Source organism: Microcaecilia unicolor, chromosome 5 (assembly GCF_901765095.1).
Source record: "Microcaecilia unicolor chromosome 5, aMicUni1.1, whole genome shotgun sequence".
NCBI lineage: Eukaryota > Metazoa > Chordata > Amphibia > Gymnophiona > Siphonopidae > Microcaecilia > Microcaecilia unicolor.
In genome coordinates, this window is record NC_044035.1 from 142,130,323 (window position 1) to 142,152,003 (window position 21,681).

At 50.2% G+C, this 21,681-nt stretch overlaps 1 protein-coding gene across 1 annotated transcript in view; it reads right to left on the minus strand.

Moving 5' to 3' along the window:
• Nucleotides 1-21,681, minus strand: part of CCSER2 (coiled-coil serine rich protein 2) — a 325,691-nt gene that overhangs the window by 179,744 nt on the left and 124,266 nt on the right. The window contains exon 3 of the mRNA XM_030203369.1: nucleotides 18,502-18,592. Within this exon, the coding sequence (XP_030059229.1) occupies nucleotides 18,502-18,592 (91 nt within the window). The remainder of the gene's footprint in view (nucleotides 1-18,501; nucleotides 18,593-21,681) is intronic.

A 21,681-nucleotide genomic window follows, 5' to 3' on the forward strand; every position in this document is an offset into this window, starting at 1 on the left:
CTCACTGACTCTACGAGCTGAAGTAACTGCCACCAAGAAAATGACCTTCCAGGTCAAGTACTTCAGATGGCAGGAATTCAGTGGCTCAAAAGGAGGTTTCATCAGCTGGGTGAGGACGACGTTGAGATCCCATGACACTGCAGGAGGCTTGACAGGGGGCCTTGACAAAAGCAAGCCTCCCATGAATCGAACAACTAAAGGCTCTCCAGAGATGGCTTTACCTTCTACACGATGATGGTAAGCACTAATCGCACTAAGGTGATTCCTTACTGAGTTGGTCTTGAGGCCAGACTCTGATAAGTGCAGAAGTTATTCAAGTAGGTTCTGTGCAGGACAAGAACGAGGTTCTAGGGCCTTGCTCTCACACCAAACGACAAACCTCCTCCACTTGAAAAAGTAACTCTTTTTAGTGGAATCCTTTCTAGAGGCAAGCAAGACACGGGAGACACCCTCAGACAAACCCAACAAAGCAAAATCTACGCCCTCAACATCCAGGCCGTGAGAGCCAGAGACTGAAGGTTGGGGTGCAGAAGCGCTCCGTCGTTCTGCGAAATGAGAGTCGGAAAACACTCCAATCTCCACGGTTCTTCGGAGGACAACTCCAGAAGTAGAGGGAACCAGATATGACGGGGCCAAAAAGGCGCTATCAGAATCATGGTGCCGTGGTCTTGCTTGAGCTTCAGTAAGGTCTTCCCCACCAAAGGTATGGGAGGATAAGCATACAGGAGGCCGGTCCCCCAATGGAGGAGAAAGGCATCTGACGCTAGTCTGCTGTGTGCCTGTAGTCTGGAACAGAACAGAGGCAGCTTCTGGTTGGTCTGAGAGGCAAAAAGGTCCACCGAGGGAGTGCCCCACTCTCGGAAGATCTTGCATACCACTCTGGAATGGAGCGACCACTCGTGCGGTTGCATGACTTTGCTCAGTCTGTCGGCCAGACTGTTGTTTACACCTGCCAGGTATGTGGCTTGAAGAAGCATGCCGAACTGGCAGGCCCAACGCCACATCCCGACGGCTTCCTGACACAGGGGGCGAGATCCGGTGCCCCCCTGCTTGTTGATGTAATACATTGCAACCTGATTGTCTGTCCGAATTTGGATAATTTGATAGGACAGCCGATCTCTGAAGGCCTTCAGTGCGTTCCAGACCGCTCGGAGCTCCAGGAGGTTGATCTGCAGATCCTGTTCCTGGAGGGACCACAGTCCCTGGGTGTGAAGCCCATCGACATGAGCTCCCCACCCCAGGCGAGATGCATCCGTCATCAGCACCTTCGTGGGCTGCGGAATTTGGAATGGACGTCCCAGGGTCAAATTGGTCTGAAATGTCCACCAGTGCAGCGAATTGCGGCAACTGAGGGACAGGCGGATGACATCTTCTAGATTCCCGGTGGCTTGGCACCACTGGGAAGCTAGGGTCCATTGAGCAGATCTCATGTGAAGACGAGCCATGGGAGTCACATGAACTGTAGAGGCCATATGACCCAGGAGTCTCAACATCTGCCAAGCTGTGACCTGCTGAGACGCTCTTGGTCTGGGAAGCGAGGGACAGGAGGTTGTGGGCCCTCGCCTCGGGAAGAAATGCCTGAGCCGTCTGTGAATTCAGCAGAGCTCCTATGAATTCCAGAGATTGGACTGGTTGGAGATGGGACTTTGGGTAATTTATCACAAACCCCAGCAGCTCCAGGAGGTGAATAGTGCACTGCATGGACCGGAGAGCCCCTGCTTCCGAGGTGTTCTTGACCAGCCAATCGTCGAGATACGGGAACATGTGCACTCCCAGCTTGCGCAGATACGCCGCGACCACCACGAGGCACTTCGTGAACACCCGTGGGGCAGAGGCGAGCCCAAAGGGCAGCACACAATACTGAAAGTGCCATGTCCCCAGGCGGAATCGGAGATACTATCTGTGAGCTGGCAGTATCGGGATGTGAGTATAAGCGTCCTTTAAATCCAGGGAACATAGCCAATCGTCTTTCTGAATCATTGGTAGAAGGGTGCCTAAGGAAAGCATCCTGAACTTCTCTTTGATCAGGTATTTGTTCAGGCCTCTCAGGTCTAGGATGGGGCGCATCCCCCCTGTTTTCTTTTCCACAAGGAAGTACCTGGAATAGAATCCCTGCCCTTCCTGCCCTGGTGGCACAGGCTCGACCGCATTGGCGCTGAGAAGGGCGGAGAGTTCCTCTGCAAGTACCTGCCTGTGATGGGAGCTGAAGGATTGGGCTCCCGGTGGGCAATTTGGTGGAGTGGAGGCCAAATTCAGGGTGTATCTGCACCGCACTATTTGGAGAACCCACTGGTCGGAGGTTATCAGAGGCCACCTTTGGTGAAAAACTTTCAACCTCCCCCCGACCAGCAGGTCGTCCAGTACGGACACTTTGATGGCGGCTATGTTCCCATGGATCCAGTCAAAAGCCCGTCCCCGGCTTTTGCTGTGGAGGCGCAGGGGGCTGCTTAGGCGCACGCTGTTGACGGGAACGAGCGCGCTGGGACTGTCCCTGTGCCTGAGGAGGCCTTCGAGCCGGCTGGGTGTACCTACGCTTGCTGTAGGCGTAGGGTGCAGCCTGCCTGGCCCTGGAAAAACGTCCACCTGCTGAGGTGGATGCTGAAGGCGCCCGGTGGGAGAGCTTGTCGAGGGCGGTTTCCCACTGGTGTAGTTGGTCCACCAACTGCTCGACCTTATCGCCAAAGATATTATCCCCCCGGCATGGGACATCCGCCAGTCGTTCCTGGGTGCGGTTGTCCAGGTCAGAGGCACGCAGCCAGGAGAGTCTGCGCATCACTATACCTTGGGCCGCAGCTCGAGATGCCACATCACAGGTGTCATAGATACCCCTGGACAGGAACTTTCTACACGCCTTCAGCTGCCTGACCACCTCCTGAAAAGGCCTGGACTGCTCCGGAGGGAGCTTATCAACCAGGTCCGCCAGTTGCTTCACATTGTTCCGCATGTGAATGCTCGTGTAGAGCTGGTACGACTGGATGCGGGTCACGAGCATGGAAGATTGGTAGGCCTTCCTCCCAAACGAGTCCAGAGTGCGAGACTCCCGCCCCGGGGGCGGCGAGGCGGTATCCTTCGAACTCCGTGCCCTCTTGAGAGCAGAGTCCATGACCGCCGAGTCATGAGGCAATTGGGGCCGCATCAACTCTGGGTCAGAGTGGATTCTGTATTAAGACTCCACTTTCTTGGGGATGGTGGGATTAGATAAGGGCTTCAGCCAGTTCCGAAGCAGTGTCTCTTTGAGGACATTGTGCAACGGTACCGTGGAAGACTCTCTAGGTGGTGATGGATAGTCGAGGACCTCGAGCATCTCAGCCCTCGGCTCATCCACAGAGACCACGGGGAAGGGAATGCAAATAGACATGTCCCTGACGAAGGAGGGAAAGGAGAGGCTCTCAGGGGGCGAGAGCTTCCTCTCCGGTGAAGGAGTGGGGTCGGAGGGAAGGCCCTCAGACTCCTCTGAGGAGAAATATCTGGGGTCCTCCTCCTCCCCCCACGAGGCCTCTTCCTCGGTGTCGGACATGAGCTCTTGCAGCTCAGGCCTGAACCGGGCCCGTCTCAACTGTGAGGAACCATGTCCTCGATGGTGGTGTCGAGCGGTGGACTCCCGTGTCGGCGGGGATGAAGCTCCCTCCATCGACGTCGATGGGGATTCCACCTGCGTGGCTGTCGACACCGGCACCGCAAGCGGCGTCGGTGTCGGAGGCCTCGGCATCGGGCTAGAGCACACTGGCGTCTCCATCAACAGCGCCGGGGGCGCAAGCACCCCCGGTGCCGGCAAAGCCTGGCGCATCAGCCCTTCCAGAATCCCTGGAAGGATGGCTCAGAGGCACTCGTCAAGGCCCGCTGTCGGGAAAGGCAGGGGGGCCGGTGTGGGTGCCGGTGCTGGAAGCTGCTCGGGTCCAGGAGACGGTACCGAAGCACCCATGGACTGACGCAGCGACACCTCTTTGACCAAGGGGGAACGCTCCTCTCGGCACTGCCGCTTCCTCGGCGTCGAGTCATCTCTGGAGGCGCCGGAACTGGTAGTCCCGTGCGCCGTGGGCGACCGATGACGATGTTTTTTAGTCTTCTTTCGGTGCCCATCATCGGCGCTCGGTGGCAGAGATGAAGAGGAGGTAGAACCTCCCCGGCCTCGAGGGATCGGGTCTGACAGGGTTCGGTCCCGATGGCCCTGGGTACAGGGAGTGGCCGGGGCCGACTGCCCGCGCGGTCGCTCACCTCCACCGTCGCCGGTGGTCCGGCGGGCCAACGGTACCTGTGCTCCTGGGGTCGGTGCCATCGTCGGTACCGAAGATCCGGCCGTCGACACCGATGCCGTCGAAGGGCCGGCGCAAGTTCCAAAAAGCTGGTCCCGACGAACTTGCCTCGCCCCGTGTCCGCTTCCGCAAGCCAAGACACAAGGTGCACGTCTTGGTATTATGCTCCAGGCCAAGGCACTGGAGGCACCAAGCGTGGGTATCGGTTTGCGAGATCTGCCGGCCGCACCGACCACACTTTCTGAATCCACTCGGGACCTTCGAGGACATTGACGGAAAAATCGCGTTGGCGAAGTCAAAGTCGTCGATTGTGGCGGTGAAAAGCACACCCGAAAAAGAAATGACCGCGCAGCCACAAGGCCGCAACGAGGCACCCCCGCAGCTAAAGACGATGAGGGGACAACCCAACTTTTTTTTTTTTTAACACAGAAAATAAAGAAAAGAAGCGCGAACGCGCATGAAAAGAGAAAAAAGCTCGCGGCTAGGCCGCGATCCGGTTTCCGGGGCTGACAAAGAGAGAGACGATAACACGTCTCTCTCCAGCGCGGAATCGAAAAAAACTGAGCGGGAACGGTCGCGCACGGGCGGGAAGATGGCTGCGCATGCGCGGTGGGCGTGCCCTGCGTGCGGGACCGCCTGCGAAGTTTTTGTTCCGGTTGGTGGGGGCTGCCGTGGACGTCAACCCAGTCGTGAGAACAAGCAGCCTGCTTGTCCTCGGAGAACTATCATTTCATCCAGGAGATATTTAAGAGGGGCATTAAAGACACTTATATCCACCAAACAGGCATGTTCCTCTGACCCCCTCAATCCAGTTCACAGCAACATAGGCTTTGCTATTGTCCTAGAGATTAGAGAGCCCCAAAGCCACAGCCTGCTCCCGAGTCAAACCTGAGCTTATGTTTTCACTGTACCTAGGCAGACACAAATAGTACTCAGTGTCTGTTCTGAAGAACTTTCCTGTAGGGTAGAGGTTTTCAACCCAGTCTTCAGGCACACCCAGCCAGTCGGGGTTTTCAGGATATCCTGAAAACCCCAACTGACTGGGTGTATCCCGAGGACTGGGTTGAAAATCTCTGCTGTAAGGGGATGATGAGACTTCTTGTAAACCACCCAATAAAATCCTTGGGCCTTTGTTTTCATAGCATAATACAGAATAGCTAGAGACTATTGGCTATTGAAAACCTCACTTGATTGCCCACCAAAGTTGTCACCGCCATGTTCTCAGTATCAGGATGTACCTTTTATGTTTGTAATGTTGTGTGCAATGATGTGGCCTCCATCCCATCCTAGACCTTAAGGGCCTTGAACAAATTGCTTATAAATGAGAAGTTCAAGGTAGTTTTCCTAAGCACTTTAATCCCTTTCAGACAGAAAGGAAACAGGCTATATTCCCCGGATATGAAGGAAGCTTTCACATACATTTGAGATAATTTCTGTAACTTGGACATATCTTGCAATGATCATAGGAAAACAACTCTTCCAATATCACATGGGAAAATTAGGTTCTTACCTTGGTAATTTTCTTTCCTTTAGTCACAGCAGATGAATCCATTACGAATGGGTTGTGTCCACCTACCAGCAGGGGGAGATAGAGAACACTGAAAACCATAGTGCCTCTAGGATGACTAGCTCCATCTGCCTCTCAGTATTTTGAAGCTTCCAAAGCATTGTTAAACTGCAAAGTAGCATAACATGAACCTTCCTCACAGCGAACGAACGCCCCAGAACAGGAGCAATAACACAAAGGAGGGACAAACTCAACCTCCTGTAGTAGAACAGAAATCCTGAACACTGTTTTCCAACTTCTCCCAATGAGGGAACATGTCTGCAGGAAAAACTGAACACAAAACAGAGTCAATCAGGGAGGGGTCATGGATTCATCTGCTGTGACTAAAGGAAAGAAAATTACCAAGGTAAGAACCTAATTTTTCATTCCTTGTCATCAAGCAGATGAATCTATTACAAGTGGGATGTATCAAAGCAATCCCTGGATAGGGTGGGAACAAGCCACACCACACGCAAGCACTTGTGCTCCAAAATGTGCGTCTCTCCTGGCAGCCAAATCTAGCCTATAATGTCGGGCAAAAGAGAGCTTAGAAGCCCAAGTAGCTGCACTACATATCTCTTGAAGAGAGAGTGCTCCCGTCTCAGCCCAACAGGAAAAAATCGCTCTTCTGGAATGTGCCTTAAAGGCGTCAGGCGGAGGCCGGCCAGACAGCAGATATGCTGAAAAAATAGCTTCCTTGAGCCAACGGGCTATAGTGGCTTTAGACACTGGAAACCCTCTGCGCGGACCTGATAACAAAACAAAAAGATGATCAGAGGTCCGAAAGGCATTTGACATGCGCAGATAATGCAACAGAGCCCTTCGCACATCTAGGAGGTGCAATTGCACAAAGGATTCTGGAAACTCCTCTTTAGAAAAGGAGGGCAGGAAATTAGGCTGGTTTAGGTGAAACGCTGAAACCACCTTAGGCATGAAGGACGGCACAGTACGTACCATTACTCCGGACTCTGAGAATTGCAGAAATGGGTCTCGACAGGACAGCGCCTGGAGCTCAGACACCCGTCTCGCCGATGTCATGGCCACCAAAAAGACCGTCTTTAAGGTCACATCCTTCTCTGAAGCTCGCCTAAGCGGCTCGAAGGGCGAACACTGAAGGGCCTTTAAAACTAACCCCAGGTTCCAGGCTGGACACGGGACCCGCACGGGAAGACAGAGCCGAAGCACCCCTCTGAGAAACCGTGTCACATCCAGGCAAGCGGCCAGAGAGAGGCCAGCGACCTTCCCTCGAAAACATGCTAAGGCTGCCACTTGAACACGCAGGGAATTATAGGCCAAGCCTTTTTGTAAACCATCCTGCAAAAAGTCAAGTATCGGCGAGACAGAAGCCCACATGGGTGTAATCGCTTTAGAAGCACACCAAGCCTCAAATTGGCGTCAAATCCTGGCTTAAGCCATGGAAGTGGAACGCTTGCGGGCCTGTAGGAGAGTGGAAATGACTTTACTGGAATATCCCTTGTCTCTCAATTGCGCCCTCTCAATAGCCATGCCGTAAGAACAAAGCGGCAGGCATCCTCCATGGTCACCAGGCCCTGTGACAACAGGTTCGGTACCAGAGGTAACGGCAGAGGATCCTCTACCAGCATCCACCGGAGGTCCGCAATCTGGGGCAATGAGAACCACCTCTCCTTGGTGGAGCCGAATCCGCAGGAGTACTCGCCCTACAAAGGGCCACGGAGGGAACCCATACAGGAGGCACTGAGGCCAGGGTTGAGCCAAGGCATCCAACCCTGCCGAGCGAGGATCTCTCCATCTGCTGTAGAAGCACGGGACTTTGGCATTTGTGCTTGACGCCATAAGATCCATTACGGGCTTTCCCCATTTGGCACATATCTGCAGGAATACTTCGTCTGCAAGTTCCCACTCCGCTGGGTCGATCTGATTCCTGCTCAGATAATCGGCTTGCACGTTGCTCTGACCTGCAATATGAGCTGGTGACAGAATCTGCAGATGAAGCTCGGCCAAGTGGCAAATCTGCGCGGCCTGCGCTGCTAGTGCTATGCACTGAGTGCCTCCTTGGTGATTTGTGTAGGCCACTGCTGTTGTGTTGTCCAACAGAACTCTGACAGCCAATCCTTCCAGGGTCAATTGAAAGGCCAGAAGCGCCTGGAAAATCGCTTTCAACTCCAAGCGATTGATGGACCACTCCGACTCCTCGGGTGTCCAAAGACCTTGGGTATGCCTTCCCCGGCAATGTGCACCTCAGCCCTTCAGGCTGGCATCTGTTACCACCAGGCACCAATCGGGGAGTGCTAGCGGCATTCCTCGCCACAGCATGCTGTCTGAGAGCCACCACTCCATACTGAGCCAGGCCACAGGGAGCCACGTGAGTCTGCATTGATAATCCTGAGATATTGGAGACCACCGTTGAAGCAGGGAACACTGCAGAGGTCTCAGGTGCGCTCTCACCCAAGGCACAACTTCCAAAGTGGCCGTCATCGACCCCAACAGCTGGACTATGTCCCAAGCTCCCGGGCAAGGCATCCTCAGGAGCAGACGGACCTGGTTCTGAAGCTTGCACTGCCTTTGCTCAGGTAGGAAGACCATCCCCGAGGCTGTGTCGAACCGGACCCCCAAATATTCTAGAGATTGAGAGGGGGTCAGGTGACTTTTGGCTATATTGACGATCCAGCCCAGAGATTGCAGTACTGAGACTACTCTGGCTGTAACCTGATGACTCTCTTCTACAGAGTCTGCTCTGCTGAGCCAGTCGTCTAGGTACGGGTGAACCCGGATACCCTCTCGCCTGAGAAAAGCAGCTACTACCACCATTACCTTGGAAAAAGTTCGGGGAGCTGTGGCGAGGCCAAAAGGCAAGGCCCGAAACTGGAAATGTTTTCCCATCACCGCAAAACGCAGAAACCTCTGGTGCGGGGGCCAAATTGGTATGTACAAGTAAGCTTCTTTCAGGTTCAGAGATGTGAGAAACTCTCCTGGCTGTACCGCCGCTATGACGCAGCGCAGGGTTTCCATGTGAAAATGCCGCACGTTCAGAGACTTGTTGACTTGTTTTAAGTCTAGGATAGGCCGAAAAGACCCTCCTTTTCGTGGCACCACAAAGTAAATGGAGTAACGGCCAGAGCCGCATTCGGTGGGAGGCACGGGGGAAACAGCCCCTATATGAATCAAGCCTTGCAAAGTCTCCTCTACCACCGCCCGTTTGTCTTATCGGGGCACTGAATTCTATTCTGTAGCCTTCTCTGATCAGGTCCCACTGATCTGAGGTAATCTTGGCCCACTCCTCGAGAAAGAGGGAAAGTCGTCCTCCTATCACAAGAATCGAGGAGGGGGCCGACGCACCATTGAGGGTCGCTCTTGAACTCCAGGTCTTGAGCCTGCTGCTGCGGAACGTTTGTCCGAGCGAAAGGAGTTCCTCTGCTGAAAACGGGCACGCGAAGTGAACCCAGCAGAACGCCCCGGGCGGTACCTTCTAGCTTCATGGAAGCGAGGTCTTAAGAGGAGGGAACTGCCTGACCCTTGGAAGAAGGCCGCGGCCTATCCTCAGGTAAGCGCTGGGGTTTGGCATCCCCTAGGCCTTTCACAATTTTCTCCAACTCCTCACCAAACAGGAGAAGGCCTTGAAAGAGCAACTTCACCAACCTTTGCTTAGAGGCCATGTCAGCTGCCCAATGCCGTAGCCACAGAAGACGGTGAGCCGCCACCGCTAGCGATCTGGTCAGAGCCGAAGCTCTGACCAGATCATAAAGGGTGTCAGCCAAAAATGACAAGGCCAACTCCATCCGCGGTGCCACCTCCGAAAGGGGCTCCGCTCCATCTCCGGGCTGTTCCACTGCCTGTTGTAACCAAGCGAGGCAGGCTCGGACAGCGTAGCAGCTGCATGCAGACGCCCGTAAGGATAGGCCTGAAATTTCAAAGGACCGTTTCATAGCTGCCACCAGGCGACGATCCTGCATGTCCTTCAGGGCAACTCCTCCTTCCACTGGGAGGGTAGTTTTCTTTGTCACAGCAATGACCACGGCATCCATTTTAGGCACTGCTAGGCATGCCAAATGCTCCTCACTTAGGTATAATTGCCCCATAGCCCTGGCGACTTTCAAAGGCCCCTCAGGGTCAGCCCATTGAGCCATGATAAGCTCTTGGATGGAGTCATGCAAAGGAAAGGCTCGAGCAGGCTTCTTAGTACTTGCCATCCTCGGATTACCAGAGGAGGTCTCAGTACTCCCAGGGTCTTCTATAGAGAGGACCTGCAAGGCATCAGTAATAAGCGCTGGCAGCTCATCGTGGTGGAAAATCCTCACCGCGGAAGGATCATCTGGATCCGGTGGCAATCCTGCACCTTCTTCTGGCTCTCCAGACCACGAAGGCCTGGCAAACCCCTCAGAGTCCTCACATCCCGACTACGGGGGGGGGGGGGGGGGGGGGTGCACCACTCTCTGAAGGAGAATCCACCCTTCTGCGCTTGTCTTGCGGCCATCTGTCAGGGGAAAATGCACCTGACGGTAATCCAAAGTCAGTGGAGTCTGGGCGGTGACAAAAAAGACCACCCTCCCAGTAGAGGGAGGGGTCGCCCTGAAGGACGTTCAGGACCGGCGGCTGGAATCAGCGCTAAAATGGTCCTTTCCTTGTCTTCAAGCAGATGAATCAATTACGAGTGGGTTGTGTCCATCAACCAGCAGGGGGAGATAGAGGGCACTGAAAAACCATAGTGCCTCATGGCCAGCTAGCTCCATCTGCCTCTTCAGTATTCTCTATCTCCCCAGCAGGGTGGTTGCAGCTTGTTCAAGCTCCTTCAGAAAAACTGCCTGGGGTGGCTCCTGTGCTTTTGCCAGTTGTAGCAGGGGTGTTGTGGCTGATGGTGCCCACTTTAAAGGCAAATAGGTTAGCCCTTTCCCTGCCTTACCGGGCCCCCGATGTGGAAGTAGACAAATAGGCAAGCCCTATCCCTGTCTTTGCCCACGCTGTGGATGCAGGCACATAGGTTCACCCTTTCCCAGCCTTTCCCACACTACTGATCCTCCGCAGTTGGAAATTTGCCTCTTTCGCTGTTGCCCCAAACTTTCCTCACAGCGTTAAAAAAAAAAAAAAAGTTGCGTCGCGCTTTGGCACTGCGATCCCAGAAAAGAGGTTTTCTTCTGATTGTGCAGCGTGACCGGAGCTCGGAGACTCAGTCTGGTGAGATAAGAGTATTTTGTAGCTCCTCCGGGGAGGGCCCGTGTTCGGGACGATTTGGGCGCAAATCCGCCATTTTGAATTTCCACCGCTTTCAGCGATGGCTGCTGAGAAAGTCAAGCGCTGTTCTGTTTGAGGCAAGCGCAAATCTGCAGCAGGGCTCTGTAAGGCGTGCTTTTCAGAGAGTAGAGCCGGCCCGAGCATGGCGAGCGATGTTCCTTCCCGCTCCGTGCAGCTGGCGCCATTTTGGAACAGCATGGCGCGACCCCCGTTGAGGCGGAGGGATTTGAGCCTGGAGGGGCACCTCGTGTGGAGGCTGATAAAAGAACTGTTTCCCCTGGACTGGAACTGGGAGGCCAGGGTGAGCCATTTTCCCCTGAATTTGTTTTATTGCTGCATAATGCATACCTGTTAAAAAGAGCTCTTCCGCAGGGGTCCCTTGCGGCCCTGCTTTCTGTATCCCCTCCAGTGACAAAGTTTTGCAGCAAACCAATATCCAAAGCCAGTTATACATTCATTGGTTCCTGGTGAATGCATAACTGACTTAGACCAAACAGAGAGAAAAGGTCCCTTATGCACATATAATTAAAGAGATACAGTGGGGGAAATAAGTATTTGATCCCTTGCTGATTTTGTAAGTTTGCCCACTGACAAAGACATGAGCAGCCCATAATTGAAGGGTAGGTTATTGGTAACAGTGAGAGATAGCACATCACAAATTAAATCCGGAAAATCACATTGTGGAAAGTATATGAATTTATTTGCATTCTGCAGAGGGAAATAAGTATTTAATCCCTCTGGCAAACAAGACCTAATACTTGGTGGCAAAACCCTTGTTGGCAAGCACAGCGGTCAGACGTCTTCTGTAGTTGATGATGAGGTTTGCACACATGTCAGGAGGAATTTTGGTCCACTCCTCTTTGCAGATCATCTCTAAATCATTAAGAGTTCTGGGCTGTCGCTTGGCAACTCGCAGCTTCAGCTCCCTCCATAAGTTTTCAATGGGATTAAGGTCTAGTGACTGGCTAGGCCACTCCATGACCCTAATGTGCTTCTTCCTGAGCCACTCCTTTGTTGCCTTGGCTGTATGTTTTGGGTCATTGTCGTGCTGGAAGACCCAGCTACGACCCATTTTTAAGGCCCTGGCGGAGGGAAGGAGGTTGTCACTCAGAATTGTACGGTACATGGCCCCATCCATTCTCCCATTGATGCGGTGAAGTAGTCCTGTGCCCTTAGCAGAGAAACACCCCCAAAACATAACATTTCCACCTCCATGCTTGACAGTGGGGACGGTGTTCTTTGGGTCATAGGCAGCATTTCTCTTCCTCCAAACACGGCGAGTTGAGTTCATGCCAAAGAGCTCAATTTTTGTCTCATCTGACCACAGCACCTTCTCCCAATCACTCTCGGCATCATCCAGGTGTTCACTGGCAAACTTCAGACGGGCCATCACATGTGCCTTCCGGAGCAGGGGGACCTTGCGGGCACTGCAGGATTGCAATCCGTTATGTCGTAATGTGTTACCAATGGTTTTCGTGGTGACAGTGGTCCCAGCTGCCTTGAGATCATTGACAAGTTCCCCCCTTGTAGTTGTAGGCTGATTTCTAACCTTCCTCATGATCAAGGATACCCCACGAGGTGAGATTTTGCGTGGAGCCCCAGATCTTTGTCGATTGACAGTCATTTTGTACTTCTTCCATTTTCTTACTATGGCACCAACAGTTGTCTCCTTCTCGCCCAGCGTCTTACTGATGGTTTTGTAGCCCATTCCAGCCTTGTGCAGGTGTATGATCTTGTCCCTGACATCCTTAGACAGCTCCTTGCTCTTGGCCATTTTGTAGAGGTTAGAGTCTGACTGATTCACTGAGTCTGTGGACAGGTGTCTTTCATACAGGTGACCATTGCCGACAGCTGTCTGTCATGCAGGTAACGAGTTGATTTGGAGCATCTACCTGGTCTGTAGGGGCCAGATCTCTTACTGGTTGGTGGGGGATCAAATACTTATTTCCCTCTGCAGAATGCAAATAAATTCATATACTTTCCACAATGTGATTTTCCGGATTAAATTTGTGATGTGCTATCTCTCACTGTTACCAATAACCTACCCTTCAATTATGGGCTGCTCATGTCTTTGTCAGTGGGCAAACTTACAAAATCAGCAAGGGATCAAATACTTATTTCCCCCACTGTAAGTACTAAATTCCAAGCTGTTAATTTATTAAAAAGACATAAAATCCTGTCCAAACAAAGATGACTTTGGGAAGTTCCAGTGCCTTCAATCCACTGCTATCATAGACTGTGGATGGAAGGCAAGTTAGGACCTATATCATTTTGAAGTTGGTCCCAGCGTTATTTGTATAATTATTCATTCAAAATTTGATATACTGCTATAGCTAATGGACAGATCACAGTGGTTTACAAACAAAACAAAAAGCATAAGAAAAAAACTAAAATATGCAATAGGAAAGAAAACATACATACAAGAGAACTACACAAAATAAAATAGCATCCAGATTTGGAGATAACATTTATACCTGCAGATTCCATGTACCTGCACCCAAACGGGCCTCCTCACTCACTGGAGTACGCCTTTTAGAAAAGCCATACCTTTCCCAGTTTCAAATGTTTTTTCTGTTACCTTCACTGTGTATAAACAATGGCATAGAATTAATTGAAAAAGACACTACCATTATTGTATGCAAGTGTGTGCTGAAACATGGCCCTGTGACACATGTTATTTTTGTATTTTATTATTTTACTAGTAAAAAAGGCCCGTTTCTGACACAAATGAAACGGGCACTAGCAAGGTTTTCCTCGGAGTGTGTATGTTTGGGAGAGTGTATGTGAGAGTGACTGTGTGAGAGACAGAGTGAAAGTGTGAGTGTGTGTGTGTGAGAGAGAGAGTGAGTCTGGGTGTGAGTGTGTTTGTGAGAGAGTGTGTGTGTGAGAATGAAAGTGTGTGCAAGTGTGTATGTGAGACACAGTGTGAGAGAGAGAGTGTGTGTGTGTGTGTGCGAGAGAGAGAGTGTGTGTGAGACACAGATTCTCTGTGAGAGTGAGTGTATGAGACCAAGCGAGTGTGTGAGTGACTGTGTGGCACATAGAGAGTGAATGTGATACAGTGTGAGACAGAGTGTGTGAGAGTGAGAGTCAGAAAAACATTGTATATGAGAGAGAGAGTGTGTGTGTGTGACAGAGATACCTCCCTTCCTGTGTCTCTCTGGTGTCAGGCCCCCTCCCCTCTGTCTGTGGTGTCTGAGACTGCCGCCACTGCACCCAAGCAATTGGTGTGCTGGAGGAGGGGGAGGGGGGATGTGTTGGGGGGGGGGGTTCAGGTTGGAAGAAGAGGGGTGCGGGGGTTCAGGAAGCGCTACCAGATGCGAGTGAGAGAGTGTGTGTGTGTGTGTGGGGGGGGGGGGGGGGTTCAGGAAGCGCTACCAGATGCGAGTGAGAGAGTGTGTGTGTGTGGGGGGGGAGGGCAGTGGGTTCAGGAAGCGCTGGCAGATGAGAGAGAGAGTGAGTGTGTGTGTATGGGGTTTCAGGAAGCGCTGCGAGATGAGTGTGTGTGTGTGTTTGTGTGTGTGTGTGTGGGGGGGGGGGTTCAGGAAGCGCTGCCAGATGAGAGAGAGTGAGTGTCTGTGTGTGTACGGGGTTTCCGGAAGCGCTGGCAGATGAGAGAAAGAGAGTGTATGTGGGGGCAGGGGGGTTCAGGAAGTGCTGGCAGATGAGAGTGAGAAAGAGTGTGTGTGTGTGTGTGTGTGTGTGTGTTGGAGGGGTGTGTGTGGGGGGTGTGTGTTGGGGGTTTCAGCTTGGAAGAGGAGGGGTGTGTGGGGTTGTCTGTAAGTGCTGCGAGATGAGTGAGTGAGTATGTGGGGGGGGCGGTTTATCAAGTGTTTCCACATGAGTGTGTGTGTGTGGTGGGGGGCTTCAGGAAGCGCTGCCAGATGAGCGAGAGTATGTGTGTGTGTGTGGGGGGGGGGGGGGTTCAGGAAGCGGTGCGATATGAGAGACTGAGTGTGTGTGTGTGTGGTGGGGGGGGGGTTGCCACATGAGTGAGTGAGTGTGTATGTGGGGGGCAGGGATATCGGGAAGCGCTGCCAGATGAGAGAGAGAGAGAGAGAGAGAGAGACTGAGTGTGTGTGTGTTGGGGGGGGGCGTTGAAGTGTGGCCAAATGAGAGTGAGTGTGGTTGTTTGGGGGGGGGGGTCAGGAAACACAGCCAGATGAGTGAGTGTGGGGGGGGGGCAGGGGTTTCAGGAAGCGCTGGCAGATGAGAGTGTGTGTGTGTTGGGGGGGGGGGGGGCCTTGAGGAAGTGTGGACAAATGAGAGTGAGTGTGTAAGTGTCTGTGTGTGTGGGGGGGGGGGGGTAAGGAAGCGGTGCCAGATGAGGATGAGAGTGTGTGTGTGTGTTGTATGGTTTAGTTTTTGGGGGGGAGGGAGGATCCTGCTTTTTAGAAGAAGACTTAATGAAGCGTGTCCTCCGCGCGATGCCCCTCCTCCCGCCGCCATCCCACCCACAGCGATGCACCCTGTCGCCGCCATCCCACCCACCGTGGCCATCGCACCCACCATCGCGTAGTTTTGCTGGCGGGGGGGCCCAAAATCCCGCCAGCAGAAGTCTTGTGTGTGTGCTGAGTGAGTCAGACTCCTCCAGCGATCTTCGGCGTTGCTTGCCTGTGCAGGGCGGGGTTCTTTGCGTCTGATGTCCTTTCCCTACTCCTCCCCATGCGTGGGTGCGATCCGTTGGTTTTTTTTTTTTCCGCCCTCGACGTCATGACGTTTGCCGCGAGGGCGGGACAGAGACGGCTGGCTGGCTTCACCACATGAATCCACGAACCCTTCAGGGAGTGTTTGAGTGACTTCAGAACGTTGTCTTCAGAACGTTCACGGTGCGTTTTATTATATTAGATGTTTGTTAGCTGCTTAGATCCCAATTGGTTTATGGCAGGTTACAAATCTTGAATTATACTAGTTTAAATTAAATGAAGCTTCCATGTGAACACCTTATGCAGGTATAGTTAGATTCAGACAATGTCACATATGGTCAGGGACTGTCCTCTTTACTTTTCTTAAACTACTGCTAAATTTGGTTAAGACTGCATACAAGAAAGTAGTTGCTTGGCTTCATGGTTTTGCCTTTGCTATATAAACATACATATACTGAAGTTTGCCAAAACGGCAGCTATTACTGGCTCTCTATTGATATTTGAGAAAGTATTGCATGCCAGTACTCTAAGGTAACACTAGTGAAACAAACAAAGCAAACTCCGTTTAATAACCAAGAAACATATAGGACAACTTTTAATCTAAAACAATGGTTCTCGACCCAGTCCTCAAGACAAACCTAGCTAGTGAAGTTTCCAGATATCCATAAAAAATATACATGAGATAGATTTGCATACAATGGAGGCAATGCATATAAACCTTCTCATGTTTATTCATTTTGGATATCCTAAAAACTTGATTGGCTAGGTGTGTCTCAAGGACTGGGCTGGGAACCTCTGATCTAAAGCAAAATATTTTAAAATCATATCTATCACCCATGTTAAAAACTAATGCCTCTTGTAGGAAAGTATCTTGATCTGTTTCAACCCTTTGAATCTGTCATAGCTTCCAAGTTTCCATTATCAGTTTCAGTAAATTGTGCTAGTTTAAACACAACATATGTCTCAGATAACCATTGTCTCTACAGAAGAAAAAGCCTTCAAATATTGTAAGACTATAGTGCTCTATAATCTCCTATTATTAAAATAGTTCAAAACTGTCTCTTCACTTCTATAGAACTGAAAAATTATGTTGAAAACAAATTTGAAGAGATGGAAAGCATTTAATAACCAATGAAGCTTTTGGAACCAATTCCAAATAATTATATTTGCTTCACATCAAAATAAAATCCAAGAGTTATTTGTTCTCCTTTATTTAGATTAGGATTCTTAGGAAGCAATATATAAATATCTATGTGATGTATTAAGGGCTTCAGCTGAAATCCTATATAATAATTCTCACCTCCAACGTTCTAATGTGCCTGGTACCGTGGCTCCCATGGAGGTGGTTTGCTAGGCAGTTTAGAATGCACTGACGTCAGTGATGTCACTGACAGCTGATTCCAAGGCAAGGGGAGGAGTAGCCTCCCCCTGCCTGGGAAACAGCTGTCAGTGCCCCCCCCCCCCTCGGCGCAACACCCAAGCCCCTGCCCTGCAAAACCGCGAGCCAGGCAGGGGGAGGAGTAGGGAAACACACGGAGCGTGTTTCCCTACTCCTCCCCCTGCCTACCAATCAGCTCTCAGTGCCACCCCCCCCCCCCCCCCACGGCACAACACCCAAGCCCCTCCGCAGCACCCATGCCCCTACCCCCCCCCCCCCCCCGACGCACCCCCCAAGCCCCTCCCCCCGGCGCATCACCAAAGCCCCTCCCCCCCCCCCCCTCTCGGGCACATCAACTCCCTCGCCACCCGCAGCCGCCAATACTAACGCTGTCCGGCCGCTGTTGCTTCTCCTGTGGAGCAGCAGCGACCAGTACAAAAAGAAAAAAAGCCGAAAAAACATTTTTAACCTGAAACGTGGCTCCGTAGACAGCCATCTGGCATTGGCTGTCGTCACTGCAGCCGCTCCTCCTCTACCCTCCACATCACTGCCCCTGCAGGAAGACCCCAGAGGAGCGCAGCGACGTCAAAGGGGAGAGGAGGAGCGGCTGCAGAGATGACAGCCAATGCCAGATGGCTGTCTACGGAGCCGTGTTTCAGGTTTAAAATCTTTTTTTGTTTTTTTTCTTTTTGTACTGGCCGCTGCTGCTCAACAGGAGATGCAGCAGCGGCTGGACAGCGTTAGTATTGGCGGCTGCGGGTGGCGAGGGAGTTGATGCGCCCGAGGGGGGAGGGGAGGGTCGCTGGACATGTGTGGCTGCAGGGGGAGAGGAGGGTCGCTGGACATGGATGGCTGCAGGGGGGGCAGGGAAGAGGGAGGTGGGGAGGGGGTCCTGATACCAGATGGGTGGCTGCAGGGGAGGGCAGGGGAGACAGAAGGGATGCTGCAGGGGGGGCAGGGGGAGAGGAGGGTCGCTGGACATGGGTGGCTGCAGGGGGGCAGGGGAGAGAGGTGGGTCGCTGGACATGGGTGGCTACAGGGGGGCAAGGGGAAAGGAGAGGAGGGTCGCTGGACATGGGTGGCTGTAGGGGGGCAGGGGAGAGGAGGGTCGCTGAACATGGGTAGCTGTAGGGGGAGAGGAGGGTTGCTGGACATGGGTGGCTGCAGGGGGAGAGGAGAGTCGCTGGACATGGGTGGCTGCAGGGGGAGTAGGGGAGAGAGGAGGGCCGCTGCACATGCGTGGCTGCAGGGGCAGAGGAGGGTTGGTGGGGAGGGGGTCCTGAGACCAGATGGGTGGCTGCAGGGGGGGCAGGGGAGACAGGAAGGACGCTGCGGGGGGGGGGGGGGATTACCTTGCTAGCGCCCGTTTCATTGCCTACCGAAACGGGCCTTTTATACTAGTGTTAAATAAATCATCTATATTCAAGTACTGCGATGAGTTTCCTAGCTACTTTTAATTGTTATACAAACCATTATCATAAGGTGTGTCTTCAGGAAGGTCCACATCCAACATGAGGTCATCATCTTCCAAATCACATGAGTCAATGTTATTCAGAACATCCTACAAGAGAAAAGGTACAAGTATGAGAAGAGGGGAAGGAATATGCTGCAAACATGTTTGCAAATTTATAGGAATCACTACTTTTCTAAATGATTAGTGATACATGATACGCTTGTATCGGTGTGTCCATTTACATTAAATAAGTCAGCAAAATAAATTAGCAATTCTCACTTATAAGACTCCTAACTACATTTCCAGTAGTCCTGGCAAGGTATGTAAAGTGTGTGCTAGAAAGCAATTGAAAGTACTTCTGAATTTGAAAATTCCCACAGTGATTATAATATTAAAAACCAGAAATAATCTATAGACATATGGCCAAACTTATCACTGCAGATGATTTTAATACTGAAGTGGAATATCACATGGATGAGGACACTGTGAGCCCCTTTAGACTAGAAGAATGAAATAAGAGAGAAAATTAGGAGTCAATTTATTGTACAGTTTTAATTATCCAATCTTCGCCAATCTGACCATATGGCATATATGACAAACCCCCCAGTGATGTCATCACGTTGCCGTTAAAAAGAATCAGTTTTGACCCCCGGACCCTGCTTTTATGCAAAACCCAGTTTTTACAGCAAAACAGCACCACTGTGACCAGAGACCCTGCTTTTACTGCAAAACAGCATCATTGTGACCTGGGACCCTGCTTTTACTACAGTACTGTATTTCTATTCTTTCCACTTAGATCTGTAGAAGGTCACTTCATAAATGGCCAGTCAAAAGCGGAAAAATGTTGTTTTGTCTATAGAGCAGAAACTTGATATTTTAAATAGAACAGACAAAGGTGAATCCATCCAAAAAATTGCAACAGAACTAGGAGTGGGGAAAGTAACACTTCTTGACTGGAAAAGGCAACACAGTGAGCTGGAGAAACGGGCCTCAAATCGTTGTCTCTACATTTTCATTGGACACTAGAAAAGATATGAAAAAAATGTGAATATGAGAAAGTGAGCAAAGCCTTATTCTTGTGGTTTGCATAGCAAAGAGACAAGAGCATACCGATATCAGGGCCTTTATTGCAAAAGAAAGCCCTGTTTTTTTAAAAGGAATTCAATTAAGGTGACCCTGATTCCAATGCTAGTATCGGGTGGCTTTATCATGAGAAGAAAAGATATGGAATAAGACAGCTCTACATTGCTGGGGAAAAGCTGTCAGCGAACCCTGAAGAATCTGTCACATTAAAAGTTTAAAGCATATTTAGTGTTGCTTTTTATGGTTTCTGCTATGTTTTATCACTTTCATGAATGAATCTCCAGTGGTAAAGTATTCCACTACTGAACTCGTATAACAGAACATTAATAAAAACAGGGCTGTGTTGAACTCTAACAGGTCCAGGAAACAGGAGGCATACAGCAATGTTTGTACAGCGCTGCGTATGCCTTGTAGCGCTATAGAAATGCTAAATAGTAGTAGTAGTAGTAGTAATTCCTGTTGACTGGAACGCAAGTACACAATAGCTTAGCACTGAGCCATAATCATATCTATTTTATTTGTTACTTTTGTATCCCACATTTTCCCACCTATTTGCAAGCTCAATGTGGCCTACATAGTACCGTATTGGTGATCGCCAGTTCCGGTCTAACGGTTACAAAGTCAGTAATGGTATAATAAGGTTCGTGTGTACAAGACACAATAGTGGATCATAGGGAGGGGGAGTTATGTTTTGTCCATACGTTCTTTGGTTTCGCTTGTGTTGCAGAGTTTAGGTGTTTAGGTTGGGTCGGTAGGGTATGCCATTTTGAACAGATTAGTTTCATGACTGTAAAAACTAAGCAGACACAGTATTTAACAAGCAGACAACAAAGGTTCACCAAACCTGGTAAAAGCAAATCATGTTTTCTCCTTCCAGCTCCTGCTCTGTTACCATAGCTAGAAACAGAAAAATGTAGATAGATAAAGGCCGTATGGCCTATTCAGTCTGCCCATCCATGCCATCTACTCTCCCTAGCACCCTATGCATTTGTCCCAAGCTCTCTTGAATTCGGACACTGTTTTCATCTCCACCACTTCCACCGGGAGGCCATTCCATGAATTCACCACCCATTCCATGAAGAAGTACATCTTCAAGTTAATTCTGAGTCTATCCCCTTTCACCTTCATCCTATGCACCCTTGTTCCAGAGCTTCCTTTCAACTGAAAGACTCGCCTCCTGTATATTTATGCTACATAGGTATTTAAATGTCTATCATATCTCCCCTCTCCTGCCTTTCTTCCAAAGTATACATATTGAGATTTTTAAGTCTGTCCTCATACGTTCTATGACGAAGACCACTTGACTATTTTAGTAGATGGACCAAATCCATCCTGTTTATATCTTTTTGAAGGTGAGGCCTCACCAGAGTCTCATACAAGGGCATCATCACCCCCGTTTTCTTATAATAAGATGAGCATTTGTAATAGTTGTAAAGGATCTAAAGAAACTTCTGGGAGACCGCATAGACTATTCAAGACATTGCAAAAACATGGTTTGCACAACTTGATGGAAATCCAAAGGTTCCAAGAAAGCTTTTAATATTTATAATAGTTTACAAAATATACTACATATGACTTTTGCAATCTAAGGATGAATAGTCAGTCTGTTATGGTTTAAATCCTTCTTGGTGGATCACAGATTTCAAATGATTCAAAATTCCTCTAGATCAGAGTGGTTTTCAGTGAAATCAGGTGTACCACAAGGTTCTTCTCTATTCTTTTGTCCAATTTGTTTATGTTTCCAGTTGGCTAACGGGTATTAGTTATCATTTATATGCAGATGATCTTCAGTTTTATTTTCCATACCATCTCAAATTGAAGGAGGACTTAAACTGATTGAATTGTATCTTAGAACAGTACAAACCTGGATGGCTGCTAATCATCTTTCTTTGAATATTGAAAATATCCAAATAGTACAGCTGTCCCATTCAGGAGAAAAATGTCTATTATCAAGTTTTCAATTTGAAAATGTATCTCTATTTTAAATTCAGTGAAAATCTTAAGAGTTATTTTGGACTCTGCTTTATTTTTTTTTTTTTCAAGATTTTTTTATTGATTTTAGTACAATGTAAATAGTACATAACATTAACCAAAAGAAATAAAGATGCATTATG